The 18,554-nt window shown below is 37.6% G+C and overlaps 1 protein-coding gene across 2 annotated transcripts in view; it reads left to right on the forward strand.

Annotated features, from left to right (window-relative positions):
• JMY (junction mediating and regulatory protein, p53 cofactor) overlaps nucleotides 1-16,273 on the forward strand; it is a 59,599-nt gene extending 43,326 nt beyond the window's left edge. Inside the window, exons 6-12 of one of the 2 annotated variants that reach the window (XM_032212557.1) lie at nucleotides 411-598; nucleotides 1,757-1,837; nucleotides 3,719-3,814; nucleotides 4,709-5,249; nucleotides 6,259-6,568; nucleotides 6,650-6,688; nucleotides 14,325-16,273. In XM_032212557.1, the coding sequence (XP_032068448.1) occupies nucleotides 411-598; nucleotides 1,757-1,837; nucleotides 3,719-3,814; nucleotides 4,709-5,249; nucleotides 6,259-6,566 (1,214 nt within the window). In that variant the 3' untranslated portion in view covers nucleotides 6,567-6,568; nucleotides 6,650-6,688; nucleotides 14,325-16,273. The remainder of the gene's footprint in view (nucleotides 1-410; nucleotides 599-1,756; nucleotides 1,838-3,718; nucleotides 3,815-4,708; nucleotides 5,250-6,258; nucleotides 6,569-6,649; nucleotides 6,689-14,324) is intronic. The other variant, XM_032212556.1, reaches the window with a different exon arrangement.
• The last annotated feature ends 2,281 nt before the right edge of the window (nucleotides 16,274-18,554 follow it).

The following is an 18,554-nucleotide window of genomic DNA, read 5'->3' on the forward strand; positions in this document are numbered from 1 at the left end:
CACTACACTACACTACACTACACTACACTGCCCAGTAGCTGAAACAGTCAGAGTGGTTTACATAAGACTCACTAAGTGATTCAATTGGAATAAAGATATGAACAATACAATCAATTAAAATGCAAATGAAAACAGCATAAACTAGATGGCAGCAAGGCAATAATTCAGAATTGAAAACAATATAAATTAAAAACCAATTAAAAAGTCTGGGGAAACTTCTTCTCTGTAATCTAGTTTGTAAATGATTTTGTGGTTGTTTCTCTCCTAGGGCAAAGGCAGAGATAGATGTTCTAATCTTACAATTATATTTTTTTAAAAAAAGTTTTTATAATGTTGCATACATTTTGTAGTATGGTTTTGCTTAACTGAATATACGTGTAAAATTATTAAACGTTGGAATTTTGTGACAGAAAAAAGAGATGAAGTAGTATATTATGATACTTATGAAAGTATGGAAGCCATGCTTGAAAAAGAAGATATGGCAGCATCCATACATTTGCAAAGAGAAGAGTTGCAGAAATTACAACAGAAAGTCCGTCAACTAGAAGCAAGGCGTGGTCGCATTTCTGCCAAAAAAGCCTACCTCAAAAATAAAAAGGTAATGCTTTTGTTCATTTTTCCATTTTTCAGCAAACAGATTTTACAGGAGCAATAATTTAGCAGAGCTAAGATCACGAGATGTTGACTTAAAAGACAGACGTTTTTATTTATTTGAAATGCAGCAGCCAATCCTAATGCTAAGGCAGATTGCATTAGGCCATTTCTGTGCCATCTTCATTCACTTTCAAATAGTTGCTCAGTTCAAATATACTGTATATAAACTTGAAAAGCCTAATGATCAAAATCAAAATGACTTCTTGTTATATATTTTTGTCAGCCATATATTTAATATTTCCTTAATGCTAATCTGCACAAATTATAGTATTCATTTGCACACATATCTTCCTTTTGTTTCCTTGCTATAAGTACCATTGTAGGACTGAAGAGTGCAAGATAGCTCTTAAATTAGTGTTATGTTAGTCAGAGATTAGTGATATAGTTCCAGAAAAATAATTAGTTTTGAAATTCCTGAGAAATAAATAATGCATCCAAAATGGGTTTATACAACCGGTTTGGGGCTGAATTAAATTATACTTTAATTTCAATTACATAATATGACTCTATATTTTAATTTTGGTTGGATACTAAAGAAATAATAATTTTTTCTCAATTGGGTTAAGCATGATTTATTTACTGTTATGTTTATAGAAATAACAGAAGAAGAGAGAGAGAGATGATGCTTGAAAACTACTCAAAAGTGTCAAGTCACATACACACACACACATATCATGTCATTAGAAAAAAAATCTTTGTTTTATTCAGTTTGTACTATGCTCATTCTCTTAAATAATATTTACGCCATAGTGTAAATCCTATGGGGGGTGGGATTCTGTGGCAAACTAGCTGCTATGTACTAGTTTATAAACTTACTTTGATCAGACTCCTGCACCCCTACCCCACTTCCTACTCCCCTGTTTCTGTTCATTCTATTGCAAAGGAATCAGTGTATCAACCAGAATGTTACTCATTGTCTTGCAAGTATGAAAGGTCTTTGTATCCATGGTCAATTATAGATTCACATATTATACCTTAACACTGAAAGAATATAAATAAATTTTCTGTGGCAGAGCTTCTGCTATGAATCAGAGTTCCTCGATTAAAGACAAGATTGATACATAAAGTCATATTTAAATGGAAAAATGTTCTTTCTTTGTAGGAAATCTGCATTACAAAACATAATGAAAAATTCTCACAACATTCTCAGACTGAGGGAGAGTCAGAAAATGCTGCAAAGTTTGTGAGTTATTCAAATTTTACTTTAAATATTTCAGCCCTAATTGTCTTTGCTGATTTAAGATTCTTAAAAGAAAAATCTTCTTATATTTGTACTTTTGCTACTTCCACAATTGGTATTAATGCAATTGTTAGTGTCCTTTTTACAGAATTTTATAGGTGTGTGTGTGTTACATACACACACACACACACACACCCTGTCTGGGATGGATGTTATTTTATTGTTTGTATGTTTTGTTTCAGTAACTTAACAGCTCTACCTTAATTAAATTGGTTTGAATATTAATCCCAAGTCTATACATTTCCATTACTAACATCAACTAGTATTTCCATTTATAAATGTTACGTTATGAAACTACTTTCTATTACTAAGCAATGCACTTATTACTGCAAAAAATATTAAGGAGGAAAAGGAACCTGGCTGTGGAATTAAGCTATTTGCAAGATTATTTTAGAAATGACCACAGAAGGAAATAAGTGAAATAGCCCAGACAGCACTCAATAGTGTAAAGTTCTCAGTTATTGGAATCTAAATAATCTGTAGAGTTTTAGTGCCTAACTATATATTAAGAGAAAAGAATGAACAAAAAAAATATCCCATAATCATGTGACATTTTAAAAGCTAATCATTTTTTAAAGAATCCCATTACCTTTTGTGGATCTATTCCAGCTTATCAGTTTATTACATGAATGTTCATTTTTAACTTGGTTAAAGATACAGCAATATTCTCTGAAGATTTTTTAGTATAAAAGATTAAAATGACTACTTTTGTAGAATTTTTGACACAATGAGATAGCAGCAACTTATTAATAAAAATATTGAATTAATGAAAAAGAGCCAGGTTATGTTTAATAAATTCACTGCACCAAAGAAAGAATATATATTGAATTGCATTGGGCTAGTCATATAGCAAGAAGAACTGATGACAGGTGAACCAAGGCAGTCATAGAATGGATCCCACTTGGTAAAAAGTGTCCAGGAAAGAGACCTAAAATAAGATGAATCGAAGTCATCAGAAAGTTTTGCTGGCCCAATTGGCGAAAGAAAGCTCAGGACCATATTGGTTGGAAACATATGGAAGAGGCCTTCATCCTGCAGTGGATAAACAATGGCTAAGATGATGATGATGATGATGATGATATAACACTTTTACATTCTGAAATGTTAAAGCATGTTTATTTTTATATACATAGATATATAGATATATGCATATATATATATAAACCATCTTTGTTGCTCTCTGCACTTTTTTCAGAGTCACATCATCTTTTTTTATATTGTGGTGACCAAAACTGGATGCAATATTCCAAATGTGGTCTCACCAAGGCATTACAATACTTCATGTGATATTAATTCTATCCCTTAGTTAATGTAGGCAAGGATTGCATTGGTTGCAGCACACTGCTGGCTCATATTTAAGTGATTGTTCACTAGGACTCCCAAAATCTCTCACGCAGTTACTGCTGTTGAGCCAAGTTCCACCTATTGTATAGCTGTACATTTGTTTTTCTTTGTTTTTAATAAAAGCAACTTCACCACTGAATTTGATTTTATTAGATAGGGCACAATGTTCAAGTTGTCAAGATCCTTCTGGATCTTGAATCTATCTTCTGGACTGTTGCCTATTCCTGCCAACTTGGTATCATCTGCAAATTTGATGAGTTCCCCTTCTATCCCTTTATCCAAATTGTTTGTGAAGATACTGAAGAATACTGGACCGAAGACAGAATCTTGGAGTACCCCACTACTTACTTCCCTCAATGTACATGTAGTTTATTAAGGATTACACCATATTGTCCTCTGGAGGAGAAAGTAATAATGTAAGGATATTTTCTCCCAAATTTCTGTTCCTCTTATATTTTACCATTTTGTTTTTATCATCAGAAAAGAGAGCGGTTGCAAGATGAGGTAGAAAGAAAAAACTCATGGGTTAGTCAAGAACGACAGAAAACATTGGACAGACTTCGAACATTTAAACAGGTAATTGGAAAAGATTGACCACTTGAATTTTCATATAATAGTTTAAATAATAAATTATTAAAGATATTATTAAATAACAATTTGAGCAGTTACCCCAATTTGCCAGAGCCTTCCTATCATCTATACACATGATGTGTGGATAGGTTGTTAAATTATACACCACAGGAAATTAATTAGAATAGATTATTAATAGAAGATTGGAATATTCTTAAAATAATTTTTTTTCAACTCAGCTACAAAAAATAATTACACTTGAATCTTCTATAATGGATTTTTCAATTTAGTTAAGTGCATTATGTAGCCTTTCAGATGCTGTTATGATTTATAAATGACTGAAAATTTTGTTTAAAAAAAACTGATTTTTTTTAAAATGAATTTTAAAATAGGAAGTTTTAAAGCTTAGTTTCACATATTTGTTATCTTTTTTATCTTCTATGTGATGATTTTTGATATGGTTCTTGCTGACTGTTGGGGTTACCAGTAATCAGTGTCTATATCACTAAGGTGGTTGAAAAAATATGGAGGAATTAAAAGGTTCTTCATATAATGCAATTTACATCAATTGTGCAGAAATAGAAAATTTATCTTTAACAAATTTTCTTCTTCAGATGAAAATAAATTATTGTGACCACATTCTAAACTTTCCACCTCATGGAAAATGTGATTTTAATATTGTTTTTCTGCTTTCCTATTTCATTTTATTTTAAAGTTTCTGGCACTGAAATATGTAAATCACTCCTTACTGTAACTTTTTTAAAATGAAGTTTGCATATTGGGCTACAGAAGTGTAAAATTCTACAATTTAAATTCTCTTTCTTTCTTTCTTCTTTCTTTCTTTCTTTCTTTCTTTCTTTCTTTCTTTCTTTCTTTCTTTCTTTCTTTTTTCTTTCTTAGCGCTATCCTGGGCAAGTAATTCTTAAATCAACTAGACTTCGGCTGACTCATGCAAGAAGAAAAAGTACAGCCACTTCAACATCTTGTCTAGAACATCCACCATCTTCACCAGTAACTACACAGACAGATAATATGGAGCAAGAAAAAGTAATCCAGCCTTTACAAAAACAGGAGTCTACAAGTTTAGGACAATTTGAAGATATTTTTCTATCTCCCAGTAGTGTTACATCTGAATTTTCTCAAACTGATTCTCTTCCAGCTGTCATTAGTAATGAATTTCATTCCAAAACAATTAGTGAGGCACCATTTCCTCCTCCTCTACCACCACCACCACCACCACCACCACCTCTGCCCACCAAGGAAGAATCTACTCAGTGTTCTGAAAAAAGCACCAGTCCTGTTAAACAAAGCAATGCAGAGAAGCCAGCTCCGTTGCTCACTATTGCACCATCAGCTCATTTTTTTGATAGCAGTGAATTAGTCAGTGCCAAGAAAAAATTGAAGAAAACTGGTGATATAGAAGGATTGCAAAGAAGAAGAGGTAATTTTTTATTTATTTTGAATGAAGTTACGTAAAAAGTAAAACCAGTGTTTGTTTACTATTGCTTGGCTAATAATCAAAAATAATAGCCAGATTTCAAATCATTAGCTTGTCACACTAAATAAAACTTTGAGATTGTATTCCATGAACAATATCTGCCTAGGCCCATATATTTGAAACAAAGGATCTTTCAAAAGCATTTGTAATATAACTTTAATTTTTATGGGAGGGTGGGGGAAGATTAATAATACATTCTTAATCGATTGGGAATGCTGGATTACTACCATGTGAATCTTTTTCTTAATAACAACATGATTCCAATATTAGTATTGTTTCCACCAATCATCCAAAAACATCAGGTTTATATCTATCTATTATTTAAATATATCTCCATTGTTGTCTCCCTCTCAGGGGCAAGTTAATGAAGGATACTTCTTTCAAGATTTTAAAAAATTGCAACCTCAAAAAGTAGACATATACTGTATTCAATAAATGATTAGTAGAGATTTATAATTTTTGAAAAATATCTTCCCTTCCCTCTATAGTCTAAACAATTTCCTTTGTTTTATTTATAATAGGAAAATTAACAAAAATATGCATCCAAAGAAGAAATAAGCAAATTTTGTTTAAGATCTATTTTTTCCTTCAATGAAGGCAAAGTTATTGCTTGCCTGAAACTATTTAATGTGCTATAATTTGAATTATTTATCCCATTTATGTAGGTCATTTAGGTGACCTGGGATATTGTCAGTCCCTTAATTTAAACATAGATTTTCCTAGGACCATTTTGCCGCTATTGTGCAAACAAGAAGATATGTGGCTTTAAGGAGATCCAAAAAAGGCAAGTGCGTCCATACTAGATTTGAAGCACCTTTCTCATTTTGGATCTGATTCCTGCACACTTTTATCAAGCACCTTTCTCACTTTGAATCTGAATACTGCACACAAGATAAAATTAAAACTTGTAGTATGTAAATTTATATTTAGTAAGTCTTACTATTTTCTATAGTGAGTTCACCAATGGATGAAGTTTTGGCTTCCCTGAAACGTGGCAGCTTCCACCTGAGGAAGGTTGAACAGAGAAATCTACCCCCATTTCCCGATGAAGATGACAGCAATAACATCCTGGCACAGATAAGAAAAGGCGTGAAACTGAAGAAGGTTCAAAAGGACATTATGAAAGAATCATTCACAATTTTACCTGATGATGATCCTTTAACTCGCAGCATCCATGAAGCACTACGACGGATTAAAGAGGCATCACCAGAGTCTGAAGATGAGGAAGAGAATCTACCATGCACAGACTGGGAGAATTAAGGGTAATTTTACCATAAGTATATAGTAGAAGCCTCTTAGGTGATGCAGCCTTTACAGGAACTAATATCAGTTTTCCTCCATAGGAGAGAAAATATTAGAGTGCCTTAAGACTTACAGACAATGTAAGCATTTTCTTGTTTACATTTTCTTATTTTTTATTTTCTTAAGTTATTGGAATTAAAATGCTCTTATAACCAATAATGCAATTGCCATAAGCTATTAATTTTTTGAATTAAAGCAGCAAATTTACCAAGAAGAAAACCACATCTCCACAAAACTTGCACGTATAGCTATAAAAAAGATTTTTAGGGCTTTATGAAAGGCTAACAGGAGGTAGGCCATTCTAATCTCCAAAGGAAGGATGTTCCATTGAGCAGGGGCCACTGTGGAAAAAAAGTTATCTTTGGTCCCTTCCAGCTAATGCTTCCTTGTCACCTGACACATTACTTAGTTGGGTGAAAACACATCTGCAAGCAAATAAAAAGCAACGTTTCCATAATTCAACTCTGAGCTACATATATTATCTTCTATTAGAATTTATAAACATATTAAACATAAGAGAAAAGCCATGTGGCCTATGTCAGCCAAAAATGTTTGGTGATGAATTTTCAGATGTACAAATTTTATTAAAAGGCATATGTTTTTCTGAGTTACAATATAACTTTATCAGGTTCACATAGTAGAAGGTTCAATTTAGGGCATTAAGTCTTAATCTGATTTCTGGATTATAAACTGAATTCAAACATTTGCTGTGTTAGTTTTACATTCAACTTGCTGTCATGGTTGTTACCAATTTGACAAAGATGCCCTTATCAAATTAATAAATGAATTGGCATGCTAGTAGCTAATTACTGGTAAATTTAATAAAATGAAGGCCATGTCTGAGGTCTTTAAAATGTGTTTTTCAGTTAAGAGAGCTTTCATTTAATAATATAGCCTAGTAAAAATACAATAACTGTATTTTTTCGGTGTAAAATTTACTGCAGAATAATTTTTATATTAAATGAGCAGTTTCTAGATGCAAATGTTGGTCTCATCCATAGCTCTGTCTGCAGTAGTTAAGCATATTAAATGGCTCTGCATCTGGGTCAAAAATGCTAATGATGCTGGATTCCAATAGAAAGCAACTCAAGGATATTTTTCTCCAGTTTTCCTGTGTGCTGCTTGGAGAGTCCAAGCATGGGTTAAATTCTGTCCTTCTGCCCAAATGGACTGGATTGAACTTCTTGCCACACCAGAAATTCTGGCCACACCAGTGCAAAGTCGGTTTGGGATGAGGAGGATGTTGGGGATCAAGAGTTGTTCGACGACGAGAACATGATCCCTGACAAGCCAGCCTTTGCTGGGTTGTTTAAACCCACGCTATTTAAGTCTATTCTTTTTAAGGCAAAGGTATCCACCCACATGGAGGTGGCAGCTGCCTCAGACCAGCCTTCTGCGGATCCAGCAGACCATAGCAAGGAGTTATTCGATGAACAGGTTCCGGCACAGGAGATTGTTCCCTCTCCCAAACTATTTAAGGATGTAGTCCAGCGCCAATGGGTGCAACCAGGGACCTTAGCCACTCCTGGTAGTAATGATAAGTGCCTCTATTCAGTGGATCCTACCATGGAAGAGCTTCTTAAGCTTCTCTCTATCGACCCTCTGGTAGCTGCCCTTACCTCATCTTCGGTGCTGCCACCCGAATTATTGGAGGGCCTTAAGGCTGAGAACAAGAGGACTGAACATGCTTGTCATAAAACTCATCAAGCCGCAGCGTGGGCCATTAAGGCGGCCACCTCAGCCTCTTTCTTTAACAGAGCTACCATAACTTAGCTTCGCCAGCTGCTCACTAGGCTACCTGCAGGGGATGCTAGATTGCGTCATGATGTTAATAAGATCCTGGCCGCTGTGGAATATTCGGCGAATGCCACTCTTAATGTGGCGAAGTTCGCTTCGCGTGCTATGGCTTCCAACATCTCATCTCGCCGGCTCCTTTGGCTCTGCATTGAAACACAGACATGAGATCCAAGCTTCCATTCCCTTCAAGAGGGACAAGCTATTTGGGGAGGCCCTAGATTCTGTGCTAATTGAGAACAAGGATAAGTGGAAGGTGATGCCTTCCATGTCCTGAAAATCAGACCACAGGTTATCCTCCTATTTCCGTAGGCACACGGTCGATCCCCATCCTAGTACTTCCTCCTTTCAGCGCTCTTACCTGCAGGGGTCAGATCGCACGTAGGATAGGCAGACATTTTGGGATAGAACCCGCCACCAGTCTTTTTCCCGTCGGCCCTTTCGCGTGGTGTCTGGAAACAGGCCCTTCTGGTGAAATAAGTGACCACCATCCCAACCCTCCCATAATGGGATGACTGAAACTCTTTGCCACCCGATGGGAGATCACCTCGTATGCGTGGGTCCTTCAGACAGTGCTCTTAGGCCTCATCTTAAAATTTCTCTCTCCCGCTCTACGCCACTTCATTCGTTGCCCGACTCCCAAGGGTGCCACCAAATGGGGTCTCATGGAGGCCGAGATTTGTCATCTAAGGGAAATCAGGGCCCTAGAACCAGTTCCCCCCAGTAGGAGCACAGGGGGTTCAATTCCATTCTTTTTATGGTTCCCAAGAGCTCGGGGAGGTGGAAAACAATCTTAGATTTGAAAAAGTTGAACGAACATCTGGTCTACAAAAAATTCAAAATGCAATGACATATTGATCCAGTTGTCGTCAGCAGCACAAGCAGTGCACAACCTTCGTATCACCATGCAGACTGCAGAGCTATGGGTTTACCATCAACCTAGAGAAGAGCCATCTCACTCCTGTCATCAGACTTGTGCACCTGGAGGCCGTGATAGACACAGCCTTGTGCCAGGTATTCCTGTCTCCAGACCGCATCACCGGCCTCCAAGAACTAGCCCAATGTGTACGCCTCTCGCCCAGCTTGTGCATTCTCACCTTGTCGCTGTTACTGGGCAAAATGATTTTGTGCCTCTCAATTGTACTTTGGGCACTGCTTCACTCAAAAGATCTGTGGTGGTTCCTTCTTCCAATGAAGAGGGCCAAAACCAGCAACTCACCAGCCAGGGTGCAGCTTCCCCCCAAGGTGGTTCGCTCCCTCAAGTGATGGCAGTCTCTGGTCCTGGCAAAGGGGACCTACTTCAAAGGACTGGCCAGGCTGACTATCACAACTGATGCCAGTCTCTTCGGCTGGGGGGCCCACCTTTACAACCAGGTTGCGCAGGGACAGTGGTCAGCACACGATCTTTTGCACAACATCAATTGGTTGGAGCTGAGGGCAGTGCGACTGCGTTTCGACTACTCCAGAAGGACATTCAGGGCCACCATATCCTTATCCTTACCGACAACATTGCGACAAAGGCGCACATAAACCGACAAGGGGGAACCAGGCCAAGACCCTTCATGGCAGAGGCGGAGGTGATCGGGCATTGGGCGGAACGACACCTGCAATCCCTGCGGGCGGAGCACATCTCTGGGGTGAACAATGTCAGGCAGATTGGCTGAGCCGGACCACCCTGGATCATTCGGAGTGGAGGTTACATCCTCGGCTTTTTCAGCAGCTGTCACAGAGGTTCGGCACTCCCCTGTTCAACCTGTTTGCCACTCAGGAGAATGCCCAGTTACCTCGCTTCTTCACCAGGTTTCAGTGCCCCTGAACAGAAGGAATCGACGCTCTATGTTGCCCCTGGCCAGCCAGCTTACTTTATGCTTTCCCTCCATTGGCTCTCATTCCCAGAGTGATCAGGAAGATACTGGAAGAGCAGGCAGAGGTTCTCGTGGTTCCACCGCACTGGCCCAGACGGACTTGGCTCTCGATCGCATGACCCTGGAGAATTCCACAAGAGTCGGTCTCTCTCAGCCAAGGAGCCCCAGTGGTCTCTCTCAGCCAAGGAGCCCCAGTGGTTCAGTCTAATTGTCTGGCACTTGAGGGGGGCTGCCTGAGGAGGGCCAAGTTCTCCGATAAGGTCATCAGGACTAATCAAGCCACCAGACAACCTTCCACTACAATACTCTATGACGCCACCTGGATTGCTTTTGCTCGCTGGTGCATGGAGCAGCAGATTCAGTCTGCTACCGCTTCGCTGCCATAGATATTGGATTTCCTCCAAGAGGGCCTTGATAAGGGCCTGGCCCCTAATACGCTGAGGCACCAATTAGCAGCTTTATCTACCGTGCTCTCATCCGGTAGGGGCCGGTCACTCAGCAGACACCCGGAAGTGCATAGTTTCTTGCATGGGGCCTCCAGTCTGAGCCCCAGGTATGCACCGTTATCCCTCCTGGGATCTACCCACGGTGCTCACAGCTCTTACCAATGTGCCATTTAAACCAATCCGTCAGTCTTCTTTATGACATCTGACTCTTAAGACTGCCTTCCTTGTTGCTATTACGTCAGCACGCAGGATTTCGGAGCTAGTGGCCCTGTCGGTTCAGGATGATTTGTGCACCATACATCCAGACAGGGCTGTTCTGCATCTCGACCCATCCTTCTTACTGAAGGTCAACTCGTATTTCCACCGGGCACAGGAGGTAGTTCTTCCAGACTTTTCTCTGCATCCAAATTATCCCAGGGAGCATCATTGGCAGTCCCTTGATGTTCGTAGGACAGAGGTACATCAAACATATAGCCCCATTTTGTCGCTCTTGAGGCCCTGTTCGTTGCCTTTCATCCGTCGTCCATGGGCCGCAAGGTTACCTTGTCCACCATTGGAAGATGGATCAAGGGGTGCATTTCTCTTGCCTAAGAGCAACAGGAGAGACCAACTCCTTCTCATGTGACAGCACACTCAACGTGCAATGCAGCCACCACAGCGGCCTGGGCCACTCAGGCCTCAATAGAGGAAATCTGAAAGGTGGCTATCTGGGTGTCCCCATCATTGTTTATCATACACTACAAATTGGACAAGTTTGCATCTGCGGACACTGCCTTTGGAAGAAGAGTCTTACAGTCAGTTGTCTCTATGCCTCAGTAGGGTTGGGTTGCTCCTTTTTCCCGCCCTTGGACATATTTTGCTTGGGTATGTCCCATGCTTGGACTCTCCAAGCAGCGCACAAAAAAATGATCATTGGTTTACCTGAAGGGTCCTTTTCTGTGTGCTGCAAGAGATGCCTTCTCTGTGTGCTGGGGTGCCTTCTTTCATCAGAACGGACTTTCTACTCTGTGATCTCGATGGATTTCTACTCCAGATTCGTCTTACACAGACCATGCCTTAATTGAAAAACTGAATATTAAAGGAGACTAGGAGGTGTGGCCAGAAATTCAATCCAGTCCATTAGGCAGAAGGACAGATTTTAACCCATGCTTGGACTCTTCCGCAGCGCACAGAAAAGGACCCTTCAGGTAAGCCAATGGTCATTCTGATACATCAAATCCATTTAACTAGAGATGCCACAAATTTGACCTGAAGATTTTGACATGTGGAGCTGATATATTGCTATTCAGTTGTGGCTTCTTCCTGTGCCTCCTATGCCTGTCTACTGCCAATGATCATTGACTTCTTATAATAATCTTATTCCAAACAACTATTCTAAGATTGCTATTTTTAGTCTTTTGCCAATATTCTGTTAGAAGGATTTAAAACAAAGAGTTGTGCACTTGCAAAAATAACTGCATTACAAGTGCTTTCTTTTTCAGTACCCATTTTCATATGTTGACAAAATTGATGGTCTGTTACTTTATCATTTATTATTACATTTGTACTGTATCATTTCTCTTGATATTTCAGAACAATCTCACCTCCTTTCAGCCTGACAAAAAATAGATTGGGTCAAGAGTTGAATGTGCTCAGCGTCATCCAGTGAGCTCCATAGTTAAATGTGGATCTATCTAATCCCAGGATGATGAACCTATGGCACAGGTGGCACGCCGAGCCATTTGTCAGGGCACACGAGGCATTGCCCTGTCAGCTGGCCAGCACACATTCAGGTGCTGACCAGCTGACTTTAGCCTTTTTTTAAGGCCATTTTTCGCCCTCCCCAGGCTCCAGAGGCTTTATAGGAGTCAGGGGAGGGTGAAAACAGTCCCCCCCAGAGGCCCTCTGGAGGCTTCAGGAACTTCCCTGAAGCCTCCTGGGGGGCAGGGGGACTGCTTTTGCCCTTCCAAGGCTCCTATACAGCCTTTGGAGCCTGGCGAGGGCAAAAAAGCATGCAAAAAATAAGGGGTTGCACTGGTTATGCGCGCATGCGTGCTGGGGGTCGTGCATTGCTTTATGGGTGCGGCACGCCCGCACACGACCGTTCGCCATCGCTGGTCTAGTCTAATATTGAATGCCTTAATTCCAGCACTATACTGTTATGCCTAAATTTTGCCCCTTAGCATCAAGTGATGATGTGTCATGACCCCATCAGATCCTGGTTCGGAGGAGGAGGAGGAATTGAAATTGGAACTGTCCAGTGGGGATGGCATGTCTCCCCTGGAATGTTTGGAGGGGCAAGGGACTGAGGACAATGCTATCCCAGATCCCTAAGGGATTGGAAGAGGTGGTCAACTGGACGGGGAGTTGCCTGCCCTCTCAAACACAGGGAAGGATTGGCTGTGGACAGGCAGTGGCGATGAGACGCAGCAGATTCCCTCTGATGAGGAACACCTTCCCCCATTTGATCCGAAGGCATGGAGAATAGAGCGGAGACAAGCTCAAAGGAGGTCTGTGAGGCTGCTTGGGAGATGGTCACCCTATCCCTCCTCACAAGGAACATCTGTCAGGGTTCCAAGTAACAGACCCAAAGCAATCAAAGTACAAATTTATTAGGAATGTCATATTGGCACAGCTGTTGACAACCCAACTCTGAAGGACCCAGAGTTTTCCCCACCCAAATCAAAACCCCAAGTTCTTGCCCCTCAGGTCACAAGTCCATCACATGGCTCAATCAGGTCGTAGTCTCATCTCCAGCTGGCTCTGGTCCATGCTCCTCCAACATATATTTTCAGAGTCTTATTTTAATCGTTAAATAAATTTATACAAATCCCAATCTAACTAATGGATCTTTGGCTGGCAAATAGAGATAAAACACTTGTACGCAATTAAAATTAACTTAAAAAACCAAATTGAGGCCCAAATTGTGTTACTTTCATAGCAAACACATATCCTGGGCTACCCCATGTGTCTTCATCTTTTTCCAGAAAGCCAGCAATGTCAAGGTAATCCAAATTTACAAGAGGGGGAAGTTCCATAATGGAAGCACAATGACAGAGAAGGCATGCTTCCAATGACTTATGAGGTGACATTGCTTCAGCTGAAAGCTCCCTATGCATCCATAATAGTTTCCTAAAGTGACTGCGTTTTGCTCATTAGAATGGTTTGCAATCGTCTTTTCGGCATCTTATTTTTCAGAGGTTCTCAATCATCCTGCATTTCTTTGTTGTGAAGATAACTATCCATGGGGCCCTATTTACTGTTTCTCTATGCTTAAGAAATGAGACTGAAGTACAATTTGGATTTTATTTGAAATTGGCAGTCCTGAAATCTTATATGCTATATATTTTGCTCCCATTTCTCTTTCTGTAAAACATTTTAACTATATTTTTTATTAGAAGCCAATGTTCCAGGTGGGAACATTGTTCAGTTGTGTGTCTTTAATTCTGATGCAAGCCTTTTTCATTAGCACATTTTTTTAAAAAATAATTGTGATAAGATATCCCCAAAACAAAGCTGATTAATTAAGATAGGAAGAAAGAATAAATGCTTTCAATGGTAGCCAATTTTAATGTAGCTCGAAGACTAGTTTTCAAGCAGTTTTTCAAATTTCTCTGTTTTTATTTTAACAGGTCTGAGGATTCCAATGAATAAGATATTTCTTTCACTTCTGAACATTCATAATCAACAGTTTGATCATCACTTTAGGAGAATTTTACTCTGAGAAAATATTTGATATGTGTATGAATACATTTTTTAAATTCATAGTAGAAGATTTCAGTTGGACCAAAAGCTGCATTATTTAAGTGCACATTTTGCATAATTCTGAGAAGAACCTTTCAAAATATTTTCTGATTCTTCACTTACTTTTTACATACAGTATGTGTGAAACATGTCAGCAGCTTTTGCAGCCAAGCTTCTTCCCAGCATAATTTACTAGAACAAGTATGAAGTCTGACTCCATTGAAGATATCAGTGTTTAAGAAAAAGTACTGCTACATTGACATAAATTTCTTGTTACACCAACGGGAATTCATTTCACATAGGAGATAGATTTGAAAGGAAAATGCATTTTAACTACTAATAATTCAAACTACAAATTAGTTTGAAAGTGAGAAATGTTTAATGGAAAATACTCTTAAGAATGAAATTCATGTATTTAAAAATTTGTTACAGTCCTAATGCATTATAAAACAATATATAGCAAAACTCTTAGAAGGCCATGGATACTGTAAACACCTTATATTTTTAAATTAGTGTTTGTTTGTTCTCTTACAGTAACTTTTTAATTGCAGGGCTGAGTTATAATAAAGTTATACATTTTATTTATAGAAGCAATATTTTATAATGAGAACACTTAAAATTATTTTTATCTATTTGTTTGACTGTTCTTTGATTACTCTAAGAAACTTTTATTTAAGGAGAATGCAAAATTGAAATGAGATTTTACTTCTAAGTTGTAAAATTATAACCATTTTCATCCCCCTTCCATTTTCATTATTCCCATTCATTGTTACAAATATATTTGAATTATGTAATACCCTACTTTATTGTAAATAATTTATTTTTAACCCCAGGATAATCGTCTAAAGGAGACCAAGCCTTCAATACAGTGAATACTTAAAGAAATGTATTCCTAAACAGCATGAGTAATAGCTGCAGGCAGCTCATTTTGTACTGTCAGAATACTAAACAGTATTCCTGCATCAAGGCTTGTCTTGTCCTGTTAAAAGTGATCAAAACTCAATTCAGGAGAATTTTGAGTTTGGCCAGCTCCTTCTGTTAAAGTGTACTTTATGCTTGGAAAAGGATAAGATCCCTTTATCTTAGCAAAAATCACATTAAAATTATTTACTATACTAATTTGTTGTCCTGTTCCAAGAATATTTTATAAGGTTGCATATTGGTAGGAATGCGTATAGTAACTTTACTTACTTTTTTGAACAAGAGATTGTCCTTTTTTCTTTTAACAAATAGTTGGAAAAAAACATAAAACGTTTAAATACGTTATGAATCTTAGCTCAATACAACTGGTTCTTCAAATTCCCTGGTCTTATTAATGACAATATTGGCTATTTTAAAGTGATGCCTACTATTCTGTACTTGGCAGGTGTATTTCTTCAGATGCTTATTGCCTTATATAATCTAAAATATTATCCTCTGAAGGAAAGCTTAAAATAGTATGAGTTCAATTAACATAGGAACACTAAACAGTTTGACAGAAAAATAATATTGGTTATATTAGCATCAGATATTTGTTTCATTGGAAAATTGAACATACTGTAATATGTTATTCATAGTTGTAATCCCAGATAATACAGGGTTCTGTGGCAATAAGTCATAATTGCAAAATGTAACTGTTAAAAGTTTGGAAAACCCCATAATGTCCATACTGCGCTGATGGTTAGTTGTGTCCACAATAAATATACTGCATTTGAATATATTCCCATGGCACAAAACATGAACTTCTACAGTGAAGGTGATATGTGGATCATGCTAAACTTTGTGTAATCATTTGCAGCAGAAGTTTCAAATTTCACTGGGTCCTTACTAATCTATTACCAGACATTCTGTGCAAAGATACAGAAATCTTTGCATTATTTTGCATCCACAGATTTCAAATTTATGGGAGAAGTATATGAAGCTCTCAGGCTTTTATAGTTAAGATTTTTGCCTTGAAAACTGCATGAGTGTTTTTTTTTAAAATATAATAGTTTAATTATTGCAAGAATATGAAAATGGCGTGAGTCTATAAAAATGGCTTGTTTGTAGGAACATATACACTGGCTGCTGTACAATAGTTTTCCCTTTAGAGTACAATTGTTCATAATCTGTTAGGATGAGAAGACAGGTTCAGTTGTCAGTTAAGAATACAGTAGCAGTAGTTTATTGATCAACACCACGTGCTGTTATCATAGTCAAGTTTTCTGACTAAAAGTAATTCTTAAGTTTATTGCTTAAAGCCCATTGTATATAAAAATTGTGGCAGGCTAAGAAGTCACAGTGTTCAAGTCTACACATTTCTCAAAATAAATTATAAAGTATGTAGAAAAGCATTTAAGAAAAAATCTTAGTAAATATTGTTTGAATGATGAATTCCGGTATTTTATTGTTGCATGCTGCCATGCAACTCTATTTCTACTGCTAATGAATAACAAATTTCAGTTAGTTTTTTAATCCATAACTCATATATCAGTAAAATCTGCATATGTACAAATAAAGCTGACATTAATAAGGGAGGGTAAATGCCAAGTATTAAGTAATATGATTTGGAAAATATAAGATAAGAGGCCCAAGTCATTTAAATATTTCCATTTGAAAATTTATTTGAGATGAAGGGGAACAATAGTACTCACAAAATTGCTTTATCTTCTATACAATGGTTAAAAGAATTATGTTCTTATTAATTGCTTGGGGTTTTATGATTATTTACATATTCTGTAATTTAGCATATATACCTTGGTTTCTAATTTCAGTCTTTTCCTTACAGCACTCTTCAAAAGTCTGCAATTTATATCTTAAAAATTATAATCATAGAAAGAAGTTTAATGACACTAACTTGCATCTTGCAGGGATATAAGAAAAATATATATTTCACCCCAAGAAGCTCTTCAGCTTCATTTTAGGCAGTTATTGCTTTTCATAGTATTGGTTCATTTTTGTAATGCTGCCCTATAGGGAAGAGGAAACTTCCATAATTGTCAATATTTTACTTTATTTTATTTACACTGCCTTTAAAGAGTTAATTATAACTTAAACCAGTGTTTTTCAACCTTTTTTGTGCAAAGGCACACTTTTTTCATGAAAAAAATCACGAGGCACACTACCATTAGAAAATGTTAAAAAAATTTAACTCTGTGCCTATATTGACTATATATAAAGTGTTTTTCCCACGGCACACCTTACACTATGTCATGGCACACTAGTGTGCCGCAGCACAGTGGTTGAAAAACACTGACTTAAACCATATGGATTTGTGAGCATGATTTATTTTAATTATTATGCTTTATAATCCTGGTACTGAAGGTAGTCATAATGATCTCAAACGATGAAGCAGAATGTTTAACATTCCAAAGTCATACTAGGGAAACGTCTTGCAGCAGTTAAAAGCACCTTATTTTTATCAGTAACGACACCAATCAATCAACAGCAGTTTTCCTAGAAGTACATATGGGAAGAAATATTTGGATTGAATGTAGGCTTCTTTGTCAATCTAATGATAATTGACACAAACTAACCCTTTGATAGAGTCCTAGGCAGTCAAATTTTCATGTATTTAGAAGTAAAAACTATTCTTTGATTGGCCAAGCTTCGGCAGAAAAATACACATTTTTTTCAGTTATTACATTAATAGCTGGAAAAAAAGCACGAGTTTTTATCCTATAAATGTAGTTCATGTTTTGAATGAAACAAACATGTCAATTGCTGAAGAAAATCTTACATAATTCATGGATTGGAGCTATATAGACATTCCACATATAACTTTTGTATAATTATTTCCTAATATTTTGCACAACCCTATGTGTTGTTTAAGACAATTATGTGGGACTCCTAAATAGCGCTTCAAAAATAGAAGCAAATAAAAGCCCATTTTTATTGGGCCCTTAAAAATATAGAATGGCTTATAGAATGGCCTTGGGCCAGAAATTTATTTTTCAATTTTCACACACTGATTACAAGAAAAAAGCCAAAGGCCTATTTCAGAAAATTCTTTACCTTGGTCTTGTATCTAAAGTGAGAAAACAATGCACTTTCCAACACTTAAGTGTAAAGGAAATAGACTTGGTGGCAAACTGGTTCTACCTTCTTGAATCAAAGAGAGGAAATAAAATTGAGTTTGACCTGTTTGCTTCATACTGAGA

Source organism: Thamnophis elegans, chromosome 3, assembly GCF_009769535.1.
Source record: "Thamnophis elegans isolate rThaEle1 chromosome 3, rThaEle1.pri, whole genome shotgun sequence".
In the NCBI taxonomy this organism is placed as follows: Eukaryota; Metazoa; Chordata; class Lepidosauria; order Squamata; family Colubridae; genus Thamnophis; species Thamnophis elegans.